Source organism: Bombina bombina, chromosome 5 (assembly GCF_027579735.1).
Source record: "Bombina bombina isolate aBomBom1 chromosome 5, aBomBom1.pri, whole genome shotgun sequence".
Lineage (NCBI taxonomy): Eukaryota > Metazoa > Chordata > Amphibia > Anura > Bombinatoridae > Bombina > Bombina bombina.
Window position 1 is genome coordinate 852,367,485 of NC_069503.1, and position 19,761 is coordinate 852,387,245.

A 19,761-nucleotide genomic window follows, 5' to 3' on the forward strand; every position below is an offset into this window, starting at 1 on the left:
TATCTCCCACAGAAACCAGGCTCTCTCCTTCAGACACTGCTTCCTCTGCTGCACTGTCACATGGGGGTCTCCACTTCAGCTACACTCCTAGGTCTGACAATAGACAAGGAGGTGGTGTTGGTATTTACCTTTCAACAAATACAGCCCTTCTCTTCCCTCACATTTTCTTCATTCGAAACACACGAGATTTGCTTATTCTCTCCCCTCTCTATACGCGTTGCAGTCATATACCGCCCCCCTGGCTCTGCAACTCTACTTCTATATCACTTTGCTGCCTGGCTACCTTACCTCCTTTCCTCGGATTCCCCTGCCCTCATTCTCGGTGACTTCAACCTCCCTGTTGATAATCCCACTGCCTCCTCTGTAAAACAACTTCTGCAACTCACTTCCTCTTTCGGCCTGTCACAATGGACTGACTCTCCCACTCACAAAGATGGTCACTCCCTTGATCTGATTTTCAGTTATCGATGCACTATCTCAAACTTCACAAACTCAACTTTTCCTCTTTCTGACCACCACTTCCTCACTTGTACCATCACCTCCCTCCCTACAACTCTCCCTTCCTTCTACCCTTCACACTAAACAGAAGAATCAAGTCATTAGATCAGCAACAGCTTGCTAGCTCTCTCGAACCTCTTCTCTCTTCCATCCCCTCCTTTCCCTGTCCTGATGAATCCATCTGCCACTATAACTCCACCCTTACATCGGTCCTTGACAACCTGGCCCTACTTACCATAACTCTGAAAACAAACACTCATCCTCAGCCCTGGCATACTCCTCTGACACTGTACCTATGCAGATGTTCCCGTACTGCTGAGCGACACTGGAGGAAATCTGAGTTCTGCTGACTTCTTCACTATAAGTTCATCTTGAACTCTTACTATTCGGCCCTTAATCTATATAAGCAACATTACTTCTCCACTCTTTCTTTAAACCTAAAACGTCTGTTCTCCACATTCAATACTCTTCTCCGCCCACCCCCACCACAACTTTTCTCTCAGCCCAAGATTGTGCCAGCTACTTCAACAACAAAATCGACTCCATCAGAAATGATATCAGCTTTTAACATACTACCAGTCTCCCTCCCCCTCAAAAGCTCACAATCATCCAAGACCCACATAGCCATAAATTTTGCTTTTTTTGCCCCTGTTACAGAGGATGAAGTTTCTGCCCTTATACTATCCTCTCACCTCACTACCTGTCCCCTCGACCCTATCCCCTCACAACTACTCCCCTCCCTCTCTTCTACCCTTACCCCTATACTCACACACATCTTCAACCTCTCCCTCAGAACTGGTATAGTTCCCACATCTCTTAAGCATGCATTAGTCACACCTATCCTCAAAAAACCTCTCGATCAAACCTCCCCATCCAACTACCGCCCTATTTCCCTACTACCTCTTGCCTCAAAGCTTCTTGAAAAGCTAGTATATGCACGTCTATCCCATTTCCTTACACTAAACTCCCTCATTGACCCACTGCAATCTGGATTTCACCCCCTTACTCAACAGAGACAGCAATTGTTAAGGTTACCAACGACCTACTTACCGCAAAATCAAAAGGCCACTTCCGTCTACTTTTCCTCCTCGATCTGTCTGCACCCTTTGATACTGTCGACCACCCTCTTTTGCTCCATACCCTCCAATCCTTCGGCATCTGTGACACAGCTCTCTCTTGTTTCTCTTCCTATCTGTCTAACCGTACCTTTAGTGTAGCCTTCTCTGGGGCATCCTCTGCCCCGTTACCTCTTTCTGTTGGGGTACCGCAAAGCTCTGTCCCCTTTTCCCTCGTCTCAATCTACACATCCTCACTAGGTTCCTTAATAAAGTCCCACGGGTTTCATTATCATTTGTATGCTGACGACACCCAAATCTACCTCCCTGCACCAGAACTCTCTTCTTCCTTGCTAACCCGTGTCACTAACTGTGTCTCTCATATCTCATATTGGATGTCCTCTCACTACCTCAAGCTAAAGCTCTCCAAAACTGAGCTCCTTATTTGCCCCCCTTCTTCCAAAATCTCCACCCCCCATGTCTCTGTTGATAACTCCATTATTACCCCAACCTCACATGCCCCATGTCTTGGGGTCACACTGGACTCAGATTTTTCTTTCACTACTCACATTCAGTCCTTGGCTAAAGTCAGCCGCTTCCACCTTAAAAACCATTGCTAAAATTAGACATTTCCTTACACAAGACACAACAAAGATTTTAATCCACTCTCACATCCTTTCCCACCTCTACTACTGCAACTCTATCCTCTCTGGTCTCCCTAGCTGCCGCCTAGCTCCTTTACAATCCATAAAGAATGCCTCTGCCAGGTTCATCTTCCTTGCACGTCGCTCTTCATCTGCCGCACCTCTCTGCCAATCCTTTCACTGGCCCTCAATTGCACTGCTCCCCCCTACATCTCAGACCTTGTCTCCAGATACTCTCCTTCCGCTCATAATCTCCTACCCTTCTCCACTCGTTACCTCCTCACATTCCCGTCTACAGGATTTCTCCAGATTGACTCCGATCTTATGGAACTCTCTGCCTCGCTTCACAAGAATCTCCTTTAGTTTTAAAAGCTTCAACTGCTCCCTGAAGACTCTACTATTCAGGGACGCTTACAACCTACACTAACCTTCCTATCTCCACTGCTATCCCCTAAAACCCCATAGCATGTAAGCCTATGAGCCCAGCTGTTTGTAGTTCACCTTCATAAGAGCAGACTACAACAGTGCAACTCTCGGCAGGACCCTCTCTCCCCATTTGATCATAGCGCTGCAGAACCTGTTGGCGCTCTACAAATACCTGATAATAAAATAATATTGCCCTATAACTTGCAAAAAAAAAGCAAAGAACATGTAAACATTGTGTATTTCTAAACTCAGGACAAAATTTAGAAACTATTTAGCATGGGTGTTTTTTGGTGATTGTAGATGTGTAACAGATTTTGGGGGTCAAAGTTAAAAAAGTGTTTTCCATTTTTTTAGCATATTTTTTAAAATAAATTATAGTAAATTATAAAGATATGAAAATAATGGTATCTTTAGAAAGTCAATTTAATAGTGAGAAAACTGTATATAATATATGTGGGTACAGTAAATGAGTAAGAGGAAAATTATAGCTAAACACAAACACCGCAAAAATGTAAAAATAGCCCTGGTCCCAAACAGTCAACAAATGGAAAAGTGGTCTGGTAATTAAGGGGTTAAGTTGCATTTGAATTAAGGCATTTTGAACAACAGGGAAAGAAATATGCTTTTGCTGCAGTTTCACTGTCCACCAAAAGATCAATAGGAATTTGGCTATTTAATGTCACAATCCCACTGACCAGACACTTTGTATCAAAGGTAAAATAAGTTGCTTTTAATGTACACTTTGCATTTATTCAGTTCACTTTCTAAATACATATATGTACTTACTGCTGGTAATAAAGGCTGCATATTTTGATTGGAGTCTGCTATTGTGGCTAGATAGACCAAATTGGTATGTAACATCTGCTGATACCTATTAAATACAAACAAATCTTTGTCACATCTATACCAACACCTTGTCAAGACATTAAGACAACTTCTGACAAGCCAGAGTCTTAACTCTGACAGCATTACTTACTGTGAACATTCAGAAGCCTTTCCTTTGTTCTGATAATCCATTATACACTGAATTAGATGATTATTTTCATCCAGCATCTGGAAAAAATAAAGTTCAATATTTACTAACAGACTGACAAATGTATTAGCAAATGGGGAAGAGGCATAAAAACTGAACATGTGCATGGGTATTTTTTTATTTGAAACAAATATATTAATAGATTCTTACCTAACAGAAAGAGGGTTAATGTAACTACTAATATTTTATGCTTGCTGGTGAAATATTATATTTTAGATGGCAAAAAATGTTGTTGTTTTTTCTTAAAGGAGCGTAAAACCAAACATTTTAATTTCACAGTTCAAAGAGAATTTTAAAACATTTTCAATTTAACTTTATTAAACTTTCTTTATTTGCTTGGTATCCTAGGTTGAAGAAACAGCAATGCACTACTGGGAGCTAGATTAACACAGGTGAGAATGACAAAAGGCATATATGTGCACTGCAGCCACCAATCAGCAGCTAACTCCCAGTGATGCATTCCTGATATTGAACCTATGTATGTTTTTCAATAAATATCAAGAAAACAAAGCAAATAGATTGGAAGTTTTTTTTAAATTGTATGCTCTGAATCATTAAAATTTGATTTTGATTGAACTGTCCCCTTAAAGCCATTATTTATAAATCTGCATAAACATGCAAAAGCCAAGACATTCTAAATGTAAACCAAGGACACACACATCACTGAAAATAAACAAAACGTCAAAACATTATTAGATATGTACATTCTGAGGTTTTGGATACTTCCGAAATGTCAAATTTATTCTTCTGAAACTACAACACTAGGATCTGTTCAAATCCAGATCTCAGTGTGTTGAAGTTTCACAAGAACATTGCTGAAAAGCATAAGCAGCCGCATTCGGAGGTATCCAAAACTTCCAAATGCACTTATCAAAAAAATAATATCTATGACAACACAGATTGTATGACTAAACATATATGCTTCAAATATATTTTTTAGGTTCAGCGGTTCTGGCGTTTGTGCCGTGTTGCTACCATATTTTTTTCTTTGCAGAATCTGATTTCATGAATGGCAATATTTAGTGTATACATTAACTTAGCATGTTATCAGTGTAGGCTGTCAATGGGTCCAAAAAATTGTCTGTTTTATGTCCTAAGGTGATTAATACGGTCTAAAAGCCTTTGGCACTTACAAAAAAAAAAAAATCCCTCTGTGAGAGACATATAAAATTGCTCACTAAAAAGAGTGCTTTTAGGTTATTTTGTCATGTCTATTTAAATTAACCCTTTAAGGACACAGCTTTTAGTTTGCTCAATTGTTTTATGACGGAAACATTCCGTCACATGTCCTTAAGAGGTTGAACAAAGAGAGCTTTATCCATGTGATATATGGTGGTGCAGCATTGAAGTAAAAAATAGAAAATAACATCTACTTATTTGGAGAACATACCAGCACTCCATCTCATCCATTTACTCATTTTCAATAGGCTAATTGAAGTGGGACCCCTCCAGATTCTAAGTGTGTGGTGGTTTTGTTGTGGTGACATAGCCACACACAAGCACTTACTCTTTAAAGGGACAGTCTACACCAGACATTGTATTGTTTAAGAAGATAGATAATCCCTTTATTACCCATTCCCTAGTTTTGTATAACCAACAGTTATATAAATACATTTTTTACCTCTGTGATTACGCTGTATCTATGCCTCTGCAAACTGCCCCCTTATTTCAGCTCTTTTGACAGACATCCATTTTAGCTAATCAGAGCTGGCTCACTGGAACTCCACGTGCGTGAGCACAGTGTTATCTATATGACACACATGAACTAACACCCTCTAGTGGTGAAAAACTGTAAAAATGCCCCAAGATAAGAGGCAGCCTTCAAGGGCTTAGAAATTAGCATATGAACCTCCTAAGTCTAGCTTTCAACTAAGAATACCAAAAGAATAAAGCAAAATTGGTGATAAAAATAAATTGGAAAATTGTTTAAAATTAAATTCGCTATCTGAATCATGAAAGTTTATTTTGGACTAGACTGTACCTTTAAGTAGTACAGTGTAGGAGGCTCATAATGAATCCACACTGAGCCCCTGCACCACTTAAAGAACCAGTAAATACAGTAGATTTACATAATCAACAAATGCATGAAAACAAGACAATGCAATAGCACTTAGTCAGAACTTCAAATAAGGAGTAGATTTTTTTTCTGGCAAATTTCAGTTATGTCTAGTAGTTCCACTCCTCCTGTATCATGTGACAGCCATCAGCCAATCACAACTTCACATACGTATATTCAGTGAATTATTGCACATGCTTAGTAGGAGCTGGTGACTCAAAAAGGTGTAAATATAAAGAGAGAGTTTTAAAGTAAATTAAAAAGTTGGTTAAAATTGCATACTCTATCTAAATCATAAATGTTTAATTTTGACTTGAGTGTCCCTTTAAGAAAGGTATATCACACTCACTTCAAAAAGAGGATTTTGACTTTACAAAACAGTCGCAAGTCCTTTAAAAATGTAGGTGACCGTTGTAACAAAGCAATAATTTGTAGATGGAATAATAGGGTAGCTAAAATAATTTCCCCCCCCCCCCCCAATATTTTTTTTTTACCTAGTGGGGCATTACATATTAATGAATAAGTGCCTGGTTTTTAAAAAATACTATTAAAAAACATAATTTATGTAAGAACTTACCTGATTAATTAATTTCTTTCATATTGGCAAGAGTCCATGAGCTAGTGAAATATGGGATATACAATCCTACCAGGAGGGGCAAAGTTTCCCAAACCTCAAAATGCCTATAAATACACCCCTCACCACACCCACAATTAAGTTTAACGAATAGCCAAGCAGTGGGGTGATAAAGAAAAGAGTAGAAAGCATCAACAAAGGAAATTTGGAAATAATTATGCTTAATACAAAAAATCATAAACACCATAAAAAGGGTGGCCTCATGGACTCTTGCCAATATGAAAGAAATGAATTTCAGGTAAGTTCTTACATAAATTATGTTTTCTTTCATGTAATTGGCAGGAGTCCATGAGCTAGTGACATATGGGATATCAATATCCAAGATGTGGATCTCCACTCACTAGAGAGGGAGAGAATAAAAACAGCCATATTCTGCTGAAAAAATTAATCCACAACCCAAAAAAATAAGTTTATTTTCATTTTTGAAAGAAAAAAACTTAAATCAAAAGCAGAAGAATAAAACAAACAGCTGCCTGAAGAACTTTTCTACCAAAAACTGCTTCCGAAGAAGCAAATACATCAAAATGGTAGAATTTAGAAAATGTATGCAAAGAGGACCAAGTTGCCGCTTTGCAAATCTGATCAACTGAAGCCTCAAGCCCACGAAGTGGAGACTGATCTAGTAGAATGAGCTGTAATTCTCTGAGGCGGAGCCTGACCCGACTCCAAATAAGCTTGATGAATCAAAAGTTTCAACCAAGAAGCCAAGGAAATAGCAGAAGCCTTCTGACCTTTTCTAGACCAGAAAATAAAACAAATAGACTGGAAGTCTTCCTGAAATCTTTAGTAGCTTCCACATAATATTTCAAAGCTCTTACCACATCCAAAGAATGTAAGGATCTTTCCAAAGAATTCTTAGGATTAGGACACAAGGAAGGGACAACAATTTCTCTACTAATGTTGTTAGAATTCACAACCTTAGGTAAACATTGAAAAGAAGTCCGCAAAACTGCCTTATCCTGATGAAAAATCAGAAAAGGAGACTCACAAGAAAGAGCAGATAGCTCAGAAACTCTTCTAGCAGAAGAGATGGCCAAAAGGAACAACACTTTCCAAGAAAGTAGTTTAATGTCCAAAGAATGCATAGGTTCAAATGGAGGAGCCTGTAAAGCCTTCAACCAAATTAAGACTCCAAGGAGGAGAAATTGATTTAATAACAGGCTTAATACGAACTAAAGCCTGTATAAAACAGTGTATATCAGGAAGTATAGCAATCTTTCTGTGAAATAAAACAGAAAGAGCGGAGATTTGTCCTTTCAAGGAACTTGCAGACAAACCCTTATCCAAACCCTCCATAAATGCCAGGAAAATTTATGAGAAGAACACCATGAAATGTAAGTCTTCCAAACTCTATAATAAATCTTTCTAGAGAACGATTTACGAGCTTGTAACATAGTATTAATCACTGAGTCAGAGAAACCTCTATGACTTAGTACTAAGCGTTCAATTTCCATACCTTCAAATTTAATGACTTGAGATCCTGATGGAAAAACGGACCTTGAGATAGTAGGTCTGGCCGTAACAGAAGTGGCCAAGGCGGGCAACTGGACATCCGAACCAGATCCGCATACCAAAACCTGTGTGGCCATGCTGGAGCCACCAGCAACACAAATGACTGTTCCATGATGATTTTGGAGATCACTCTTGGAAGGAGAACTAGAGGCGGGAAAATGTAAGCAGGATGATAACACCAAGGAAGTGTCAGCGCATCCACTGCTTCCGCCTGAACATCCCTGGACAGGTATCTGGGAAGTTTCTTGTGTAGATGAGAGGCCACGAGATTTCTCTCTGGAAGACCCCACATCTGAACAATCTGAGAAAACACATCTGGATGGAGAGACCACTCCCCTGGATGTAAAGTCTGGCGGCTGAGATAATCCGCCTCCCAATTGTCTACACCTGGGATATGCACCGCAGAGATTAGACAGGAGCTGGATTCCGCCCAAACAAGTATCCGAGAAACTTCTTTCATAGCTTGGGGACTGTGAGTCCCACCCTGATGATTGACATAAGCCACTGTAGTGATATTGTCTGTCTGAAAACAAATGAACAGTTCTTTCTTTAGCAGAGGCCAAAACTGAAGAGCTCTGAGAATTGCACGGAGTTCTAAAATATTTATTGGTAATCTCGCCTCTTGAGATTTCCAAACCCCTTGTGCTGCCAGAGATCCCCAAACAGCTCCCCAACCTGAAAGACTCGCTTCTGTTGTGATCACAGTCCAGGTTGGCCAAACAAAAGAAGCCCCTTGAAATAAACGATGGTGATCTATCCACCATGTCAGAGAGTGTCGCACATTGGTATTCAAGGATATTAATTGTGATATCTTTGTATAATCCCTGCACCAATGATTCAGCATGCAAAGCTGTAGAGACAAGAGACGTTTAAAATTGGTTGCAGCCTGCCGGCACCTTCAGTCTCAGTCATTCCCTTCAGTGTCTATGTGCATGGAAGTTTTAGGTCTCATGACTGAAGCATCGGACGCAATCCCCTCTGCTAGTTTTCACATGAGACCTAAAACTTCCATGCACATAGCCACTGAAGGGAATAACTGATACTGAAGGTGCCGGCAGGCTGCAACCAATTTTAAACGTCTCCTGTCTGTTAGAGACAGAGTCATGGACACTGAATCTATCTGGAAGCCTAAAAAGGTGACCCTTGTCTGGGGAATCAAGAAACTTTTTGGTAAATTGATCCTCCAACCATGTTTCCGAAGAAACAACACTAGTTGATTTGTGTGAGATTCTGCAGTACGTAAAGACTAAGCTAGTACCAAGATATCGTCCAAATAAGGAAACACTGCAATACCCTGTTCTCTGATTACAGAGAGTAGGGCACCCAGAACCTTTGAAAAGATTCTTGGAGCTGTTGCTAGGCCAAATGGAAGAGCAACAAATTGGTAATGCTTGTCTAGAAAAGAGAATCTCAGAAACTGCTAATGTTCTGGATGAATCGGAATATGAAGGTATGCATCCTGCAAGTCTATTGTGGACATATAATGTCCACGCTGTACAAAAGGCAGAATAGTCCTTATAGTCACCATCTTGAAAGTTGGTATTCTTACATAACGATTCAAAATTTTCAGATCCAGAACTGGTCTTAACAAAATTTTCTTTCTTTGGTACAATGAATAGGTTTGAATAAAACCCCAAACCTTGTTCCTGAGGAGGAAATGGCATGATTACCCCTGAAGACTCCAGGTCTGAAACAAACTTCAGGAAAGCCTGAGCTTTTACTGGATTTACTGGGATACGTGAGAGAAAAAAAAAATCTTCTCACAAGAGGTCTTACTCTGAATCCTATTCGATACCCTTGAGAGACAATGCTCTGAATCCAATGATTTTGGAAAGATTTTATCCAAAAATCCTTGAAAAACCTTAATCTGCCCCCTACCAGCTGAGCTGGAATGAGGGCCGCACCTTCATGCGGACCTAGGGGCTGACTTTGGTTTCCTAAATGGCTTGGATTTATTCCAATTTGAGGAAGGCTTCCAATTGGAAGCAGATTCCTTGGGGGGAGGATCGAGTTTTTGTTCCTTATTCTGACGAAAGGAACGAAAACGGTTAGAAGCCTTAGATTTACCCTTAGGTTTTTTTATCCTGAGGCAGAAAAACTCTCTTTCCCCCAGTGACAGTTGAAATAATAGAATCCAACTGAGAACCAAATAAATTATTACCTTGGAATGAAAGAGATAGTACTCTAGATTTAGATGTCATATCAGCATTCCAAGATTTAAGACACAAAGCTCTTCTAGCTAATATAGCTAAATACATGGATCTAACATCAATTTTGATAAAATAAAAAATGGCATCACAAATGAAATGATTAGCATTATTCGCTTACTGCAACATGCTAGATATGTCAGAATCCAATTCTTGTTGCACTAAATTCTCCAACAAGAAAGTTGATGCAGCCGCAACATCAGCCAAAGAAATTGCAGGTCTGAGAAGATGACCTGAATATAAATAGGCCTTCCTTTGATAAGATTCAAGCTTCCTATCTAAAGGATCCTTAAAGGAAGTACTATCTTCCATAGGAATAGTGGTACGTTTAGCAAGAGTAGAAATAGTCCCATCAACTTTGGGGATTTTTTTCCCAAAGCTCTATAGATTTTGCTGGTAAAGGATACAATTTTTTTAAACCTTGAAGAAGGAATAAAAGAAGTACCTGGCTTATTCCATTCCCTAGAAATCATATCAGAAATAGCCTCAGGAATAGGAAAAAAACCCCGGAGAAACCACAGGAGGTTTAAAAACAGCATTTAAACGTTTATTAGACTGAACGTCAAGAGGACTGGTTACCTCAATATCCAAAGTAATTAACACTTCTTTTAATAAAGAAAGCATATACTCTATTTTAAATAAATAAGTAGATTTGTCAGTGTCAATGTCTGAGGAAGGATATTCTGTATCAGATAGATTCTCATCAGAAGAGGATGAATTATTATGTTGTTGGTCATTTGAAATTTCATCAACTAAATGAGAAGTTTTAAAAGACCTTTTACATTTATTAGAAGGTGGAAATGCAGACAAAGCCTTCAAAATAGAATCAGAAACAAATTCTTTAAAATTTACAGGTATATCATGCACATTAGAAGTTGAAGGAACTGCAACTGGCAATGTACTATTACTGATGGATACACTATCTGCATGTAAAAGTTTATCATGACAACTATTACAAATGATATTCGGCGGAATAATTTCAACTATTTTACAACAAATGCACTTAGCTTTGGTAGAACCGATGTCAGGCAGCAATGTTCCAGCAGAAACTTCTGAGGCAGGATCAGATTGAGACATTGTGCAAAATGTAAGAGAAAAAACAACATATAAAGGAAAAATGATCTATTTCCTTATATGACAGTTTCAGGAATGGGGAAAAAAAAACAAATAGCATAGGCCTCTGACAGAGAAAAAAGCAAGAGGCAAACATCAATGGGGTATTGAAATAATGAAAAGTTTGGCGCCAAGTATGACGCACAACGTAACGTAAACTTTTTTTGGCGCCAAAAATAACCGGAAATGACACACTCGCGTCACTAATGACGCAACTGTGTAAAAGGTCTCGGCGTCAAGTATGACGCCGGAAATGATGAAACTGCGTCAGACGTATTTTTCAACACCAAAAATATTTTCGCGCCAAGAATGAGGCAATAAAGTTTAGCATTTGACGCACCCGCTGGCCTAATGCCGCCCGCAATTTGCAAGAAGTAGTCAATTGAAAAAAGACTAAACCCCAGGTAAGAAAAAAAAATTCTTTAAAAGATGTTAATATTTTCCAAATATGAAACTGACAGTCTGCTAAAGGAAATACATGAACCTGACTCAAGGCAAATATAAGTACAATACATATATTTAGAACTTTATATAAATGCAGAAAGTGTCCAACTATAGCTGAGGTGTCTTAAGTAATAAAAAAACATACTTACCAAAAGACACCCATCCACATATAGTAGATAGCCAACCAGTACTAAAACAGTTATTAGTAGAGGTAATGGTAATTTGAGAGTATATCGTCGATCTGAAAAGGGAGGTAGGACATGAATCTCTACAACCGATAACAGAGAACCTATGAAATAGACCCCAGTTAGGGAAATCATCGTATTCAATAAGCGATACTCCCTTCACGTCCCTCTGACATTCGCTGTACTCAGAGGAATCGGGCTTCAACAATGCTGAGAAGCACATATCAACGTAGAAATCTTAGCACAAACTTACTTCACCACCTCCATAGGAGGCAAAGTTTGTAAAACTGAATTGTGGGTGTGGTGAGGGGAGTATTTATAGGCATTTTGAGGTTTGAGAAACTTTGCCCCTCCTGGTAGGATTGTATATCCCATATGTCACTAGCTCATGGACTCTTGCCAATTACATGAAAGAAACAGGGGCCCTTACATTCATTAAACTTTACATTGGAGCATTTTTTTTTATTATTTTTTTTTTAAATACTTACCATTTTTTTTAAGAAACTCAGACTGGCGATCCTCCGCCCCCAGCTCCTGCTGTACAAAGCACAGCAATGAGGAAACCGGCTTCCTCCAATCGTTGCATGCATACCAAAGCGTCCATCTCGTGGGGCCAAGCAACAATAGGAGAAAGCCAGATTCGTCATCAATATGCTAAGTACAGCATGAGAAGCGGGAGGAGGATCGCCGGTGTCAGTTTCCTAAAGAAAAAAGGTATGTATTTTTAAAAAAATGCTTCAATGTAAAGTTTGATAAATAAAAGTGCCCCTGTTTTTTATAGTATTTTTAAAAACCGGGCACTTATTCTTAAAAATGTACATTAAGTATAAAGCCTCTCAGAGATGAGAAAGAAACAGATTGCCACTACACACCAGGGATATTTTCTATAGCAGGAGAGGGGGCATCTCTCGGCTCCCTATCTCCCCCTCCCCCAAGGCAGAACATACAGTGATGTGAGATGTCATCACAGAAAATGCAGCATGTCTGCAGAAAGAACAGGACACATGCAGGAACTGTTAACACTATAACTTTGTAGTGCTGCCCCACAGTTCTCTTCAAACAGACCTGTGTTCTGGTGGCACTGTGTCAATTTTCCTTAGCACAGTGCATCCAGGGCAAAGTGCTGTTTTAAGTGAGCAGTCAAATATGCAGTAGCGCTGCAAAGCAGCAGCACATTGACTGGCTCTCAGAGATTTCCCAGTCTGTTGATTCTAAATGTAAGAGCACTGCATCTTTTTATTACTACATTTCTATGTTAGACCAAGAGAAAAGGAAACAGCTTTATTAGAGACATTTTTAAATTTCTTTTTTTGTATGCAGCTAATTTGCAATGCAATAGTCAATTACTGCACTATATATAAATCATAAAAAAATGCTTTATTCTTCAGTTAATCAACACATTGGAATTTAACTGGTGCCTTAGTGTAACTGTCTAATTTAAAAATTAAATTTTATTTAAAAATGACCTGCAGAAAATTCTCTAAAAAAATCTCAACGCAGAAAGTAAAGAAAAGTTATGCCTCTGGGTCCCCCTCTGTAGCTAACAAAATGCCAAATTGAAGTGAAATACTTGGGAAATGACTGATGTATGTATAATAGGAAAAAAAGCAAAACAAACGTCCCCTTCTTTGTATCCTTATGATGGTTATGGGTAGAAAAGAGCTGTTACATCCCAAAATATTGTGCCCCTTCTTGTCCCTTGGACCAAAACACTAAAGTAACTTTGACAGCCCTGAACTGAACCCCCTTACCAATTAAAGGGACATAAAACCAACATTTTATCTTTCATGATTTAGAAATAACATAAAATGATAAAACAACTTTCTAATTTACTTTTACTGTATTACCATTTTCTTTGTTTTCCTTATTTGAAAAGCAGAAATACAAGCTTGAGTGTGCACATGCCTGCAGTATTATATGGCAGCAGATTTGCAACAATGTTATAAGTTAGCAGGAGCACTAGATGGCAGCACTTTTTCCTGTCATGTAGTGCGTCAGGCATGTGCGCGCTACCTACCTAGGTATCTCTTCAACAAAGAACAACATGATTATGAAATAAATTTGATAATAAAAGTAAACTGGAAACTTTTTAAAATGTGTATTCTCTATCTGAATCATGAAAGAAAATGTTTGGGGTTTTTGTCCTTTTAACACAAAATTGCTAGCCCTTTGTGTTATATGACATACAGTAGTTGGACAGTATTTAAAGGGACATTTAAATCGATATGCATAGATAGATTATATATATATATATATATATATATATATATATATATAAATATATATATATATATGCAAAAATGCTTCTATTAAGAGTTGGTGTTACCTTTTTTTCAAAGCATAAAAGGCTAGTGCACGTAGTATACTAAAATATAGCTTTAACTCGAAACATTTTTGTTGCTAAAACAGCTATACTAGAAAATATATTCTATTCAAAACTGAAATGCATACGGGAGTTTCCAGCCAACACATATGTTGGCTGGAAACTCCCTTTAACAAAATTAAACTACAACGTGCACATTAGCAGAAGCTGACTATACACAATAATCGCGACTCACAAGACCAGCTCCATCTCTTTATGTTATACCTTCTGTATGGCGGCTGGCGTTATCTCACCCTTCCCCCGCTGCCTCGGAGCTGCAAACGCAACCGACATGACTAAACAAGAAAAACGTTATCTATCAAAAGCAAATTTTAAAATAGAATAGGACACAGTCCAGGAAATGTAATAATCCTAATTCAGTGTCTGTTAATACTACCGGGTCACAGTATCTTTACAGCGCGCACGCACACAAACCGCGAGACTACAAGACCTATCCAAATGTACAAATGTGGAGGGGTGTGAAAAGTCAGACTTGGTTAAGGTGTTTTTTTTCTAAACTGAATGGTACTATAATAAAAATCAATTACCGTAAAAAATATCAGATTATTACTCGTCTAAAGCCTCTACTCTTGCTTGCTTCACTCATAGTCAATGCTTGGTAAAGTTTAACAGCGTGTATAATAGAAGCATATATTGTGTATTCTTGGTTGCAAGACACAATATCGCACATAAAACGTGTTTTTAATATATTTTAAACTCATAGAATGAGAAATACAAAACTTGTTATTGAACAATGCTATTACAAACCACCCTATTTTGCGCATTGGTACATGCCACTGTTCTAACGCGATCAAAAAGTACTGGTCTGGTGGTAATAACGCGAGAGAAATTCCTTCCTATCGGCTACAAGGATTTAATACAATCATTATCATATTTTAGGCACGATTGCGTCTGTAAACTCATTTTCCTGTCAGAAAGTAACATCTAATACTGTATATTAATATAACTCAGCTGCCGAACGGTCTGATGAGATGTAGTCGGTACGTGCCATAATCATTTTCTAGTCTAGTGCACTGCTTGGAAAACCCTTGAAATATGTTTAGTCAATCACAGACCCAATACAATGAAAAATTACATTGTGCAGATCTCCATCTGTGACATTCATAATTCTGCAATACGTGCACATATGTCATAACTAACAGTAATATAGTTCTGTTATATTAAAAAATACTATAGTCGGATAATTTTAACCTGCAAAGGAGGTTTATATCATTTTTATATCTAGTAACACTTGCATGGTAAATCCTAGCGTTTCTGAAACGCTAGTATTTACCATTGGAACAAATAAAGCTCCTTTATTTGTTCCAATCGATCGCATTCACTGACAGATTCTAACGGCTAGATTTGGAGTTTGGCGGTAGATGGGTTGCTAACGCCATGCGTGTTTTATGTCTAACGCACGGCATTGTTTGACTCCGGTATTTCGAGTACAAAAAAGACCATCTAACGATGCTCCTAACGCGTGTATGTCACACGCGTAATACTGCCCGCGTAAGACAGTCTCCCATAGAGATCAATGGAAAAGCAAAAAAATAGCTTTTTTCACCTAACACTCGATCTCGGGAGAATACGCACAGCTCGGTCATATGACGCATACCACATCATGCACAACAATAACACGCCGCAAATGTCACAACAACAATCAATCAACAAAGCACACAAGCATTACACATTCACAAGCGGGGGGATTTTTAATAAAATTTAATACGGGGAATACGCATATACTTTAAGATGCGGAAATTCGCAAAATAACAACAAGGAAAAAAAAATATATACATACACTAGAAAAATAATCGCATTCAATATCACTATATATTAGGACAAACATACATATATAACACTTCACTAATAACACACCATCGCAAATTCACATTTAAACAGAATACTATTGGACAATGTTAGAGAAAACGACCACTATGACATCATCGCATTCTACACATTCCACAAATACTAACTCCAAATGAGCATGCGCAAATTCACACAACTAATACACATTGCACTAATATTAATTGCTAATAAAGCACACCTAAACACAATTTACAACGGAAATTGGTACATCATTAAACATTTACACAGGGTATATAAGCACCACACAAGCATGGCTTCTTTGACTGTGTTGCTGGTGGGTCTTTGGAGATTGGAGGTTTAAGATTAGAGAGTTGGTGCATTATTGTGAGTGAGTTAGTGTTAGCGTGAGAGAGTCAGTTGTTAGTTTTATCGTGAGTGAGTTAGTGGGAGTGGGAGAGAGTCAGTTAGTGGGAGCGTGAGTGAGTTAGTGGGAGTGGGAGTTGTTAGTGAGAGTTAGTGCTAGTGTGAGTCAGTTAGTGGGAGCGTGAGTTAGTGGTAGTGGGAGTTAGTGAGAGTTAGTGGGAGTGTTTGTTAGTGAGAATTAGTAGTAGTGTGTTAGTGAGAATTAGTAGTAGTGTGAGTTAGCGAGCGAGTGATATTTCTGTACACTTAACACATTTACATGCAAACACATTCAATACATACATACACTTATCAATAACACTACATACACTCCATACCCCATACCCCCTCATACTACACTCCATACCCCATTCCCTGTAGTCCCATTCCCTTTCATCCCATTTACTCTTATCCCATACCCATCCCCTAGTTACATTTAGTTTACATATCCTCCTTTTAGTCTTCTTCTTCTTTTGGTTTATTTAAATACTCCTTACCCTCTTTGTTTTTTTACATCACTCTCACACTTTCACCACTTTTTTTGTCTTTTTAGTTCTTTATTTTGACCCCCTTTCATTTCATCACACTCACTTTTTGTTTGATTATTTGGGGTTTAGTTTAGGGAACAGATGGAGGGCAGGCAGGGGAGAGGTAGAGGGGGGAGGAGAGGGAGGGGGAGAGGAACAGGGCAGGAAGGGGGGCAGGAAGCGGGGGTGGAAGCGGTGGGTGGACCCAGCCACTTGGTTCAAGATGAACAAGTGGCTGGGCCCAGTGGCGGACAGAGTAGGGCTTCACAGTCCGGGAAACAGAGGGCATCGTCACAGGGGAAGGCCAAGGCGACTAGGGAGGCGAGGTTTTCGATGGAGGAGAAGGAGGCCCTCGTAGAGGCCTATATGGCCAGGTATAGGAGGCTGCAGCACCAGAAGACTACCCCGACTGACAAGAGGAGGCTCTGGAATGAAATAAGGAATGCAGTCAATGCAGTGGGTGGCCGGAACAGAGATATGGACTCTATAAAACATCGCTACCGGGACTGTAAGATGGATCTCAAGAAAAAGTTAAGCCTGGAGGCCCGACATTCCGCAGGAACTGGTGGCGGCCCTGCCCTGGAAATCGAGTACTGCCGATGGGAGGAAATGTTGCGGCCCAGCATCTCCAAGGTGGATGTAGTCGGTATCGGAGGAATTGATACCGGGAACCTGCCATTCTCATCTGACGGTAAGCTCATTGAAGAATAAATTCACATACGAATGTATTTCAAGGGACACTATACGCAAACCTTTACTTTCATGATTGAGGTAGCGAATACAATTTGACAAAACATTCAAATGTACTTATATTACCTAATTTGAATCATTCTTGAGATATATTTTAATGAAGAAATAGCCATGCACACGGTGAACCAATCACAGGAGGCAGCTATATTCAGCTAACAATCAGCATCTTCTAAGCATATTTAGATATGCTTTTCAGCAAAGAATATCCAGAGAATGAAGCTAATTAGATAAGAAAAGTACATTAGAAAGTTGATTATAAATGTATGCTTCTAAATCATGAAAGATAAAACATTGGGTTTCATGTCCCTTTAAGGATCAGATTAATGCTATAACGTTGTTTACACGCATTCAATTACTTTGCGGTTACATCAGTATCTAGGCTATAGGTTAGGTGTGCATTTAAACAGACTGAAAACAAACGCTAAAACATTCAGATTGACCAGAGATATCACAAACACGGTTTAGAAAATGCGGAAATCGTATTGATTGTTAGATTTCAAAGTGGATTAATGATTCTGCATTTGTAATTGTATCGTAAGCTAAGTCATTTAAAGCTTCATTTGCAAATATGCTAATATATACAATTTTTATTTTTTAAAATATACAGAGTCTGGGGAGGAGGCAGCACAACAAATACAGCCTCCTCAATCTCCCCGGGATGAGAGTGGTGGGGAGGAATTTCCACTTCGGAGGGAAGAGGCCCCCCGTGACGAAGAGGGCACGGAAGCAGATGAAGAGGCCCCGGAAGCAGAGGAGGAGGCCGCGGAACCAGAGGCCCCTCAAGAACCCGGTACCCCGCCAAGCATAACAAGAGGAAATAGCGGAGGTGCGGGTTCTACTGGACTACATAGACCAGATGCGTAACTCCCGGATACAAAATATCGAAGGCCGGGCCATCTTCTCCTGCCGGGACATCTCCTCCTGCCGAGCCATCTTCTCCTCTTCAGACATCTTCTCCTCTTCAGCCATCTTCTCCTCCTCAGCCATCTTCTCCTCCTCAGCCATCTTCTCCTCCTCACCTTGGTCGTCCCAGTACTCTTCCTTCCACTCTTCCCACAACATCTCCAAGGAGAACTCGTCAGAGTCGGCAGTTGCCCCTCCCAGAGCCTCAGCCCCGTGGGAAGAGGGGAAGGAAGAGGAAGTAAGTATTTGTTTTCATGTTTAATGTTTTTTTTATTTAATGTGTAATGGATAGGTATGTGATGATGTTGTTTTCATACACTTGTGGACCACACTCTGTATATAATCTACTTCTATGGGACCGGGTCCATGGAGGCAGATTGTTTGCAGAGTGTGGGTTATAAGTGTGTGAAAACCACATCATCACATACCTATCCTTGTTCATCATATTGATTGGTTTCTGTGATGTGATGTCCAAACTGTTTCCCGAATCGCAAACAAAATTACCATTACAATTATCCATGATGGCATATTACTGTTTGAATGCCAATAACACAGCTTAAAGGGACAGTCAGAAAATTATTGATTACAAAGAAAACACTGTATTACGCATTATCAAGTTGGAAACAACAAAACATGGAGAAATACGTGTGACTTATGTGCTTACCCTTGTATCTATGACTATGAAAAATGACCACTTATTTGTTGTTCTGACATAACAACATTTTAGATATCAATGATCAATACATGGTAAATAATATGCTGTATGAGCACAAAGTTTTACATATACAAATGCTATCCAAATGCCCTCTAGTGGTCAAATTGTATAATGATTACATGCACTCTTCAAGCTCGAAGAAATGAGCACACAAACCTCATAGGTTTAGCTAGCAAATTAAAATAAACACAGACAAATGATTAATTGGTGAGAAACATTTGATATCATTGATATTACAAAATTGACTTTTAGAATAATGCAAAACATTATTTGTTTTCTAAACTGTCCCTTTAACAAAATTACATATGCTAACATATATTTGAAGATTGTTGGTATATCTACATGTACTTGTTCAAACAATAAATATTGAAATCAGATTTATATTGACGTGTTAAATAAAGTCTATTTTCTTAAAGAGACATTATTGTGTTAATTTATTTTTAGAAAGACATTTGTTTTAACAATGAATATGGTTTAAAGTCCTTT

The 19,761-nt window shown here is 38.9% G+C and overlaps 1 protein-coding gene across 1 annotated transcript in view; it reads right to left on the minus strand.

Annotated features, from left to right (window-relative positions):
* SS18 (SS18 subunit of BAF chromatin remodeling complex) overlaps positions 1 to 14,602 on the minus strand; it is a gene marked incomplete in the record, with an annotated part of 210,531 nt that extends 195,929 nt beyond the window's left edge. Inside the window, 3 exon segments of the mRNA XM_053714991.1 lie at positions 3,410 to 3,494; positions 3,600 to 3,676; positions 14,395 to 14,602. Coding sequence (XP_053570966.1) covers positions 3,410 to 3,494; positions 3,600 to 3,676; positions 14,395 to 14,463 — 231 coding nt within the window.
* Between the last annotated feature and the right edge of the window lie 5,159 nt (positions 14,603 to 19,761).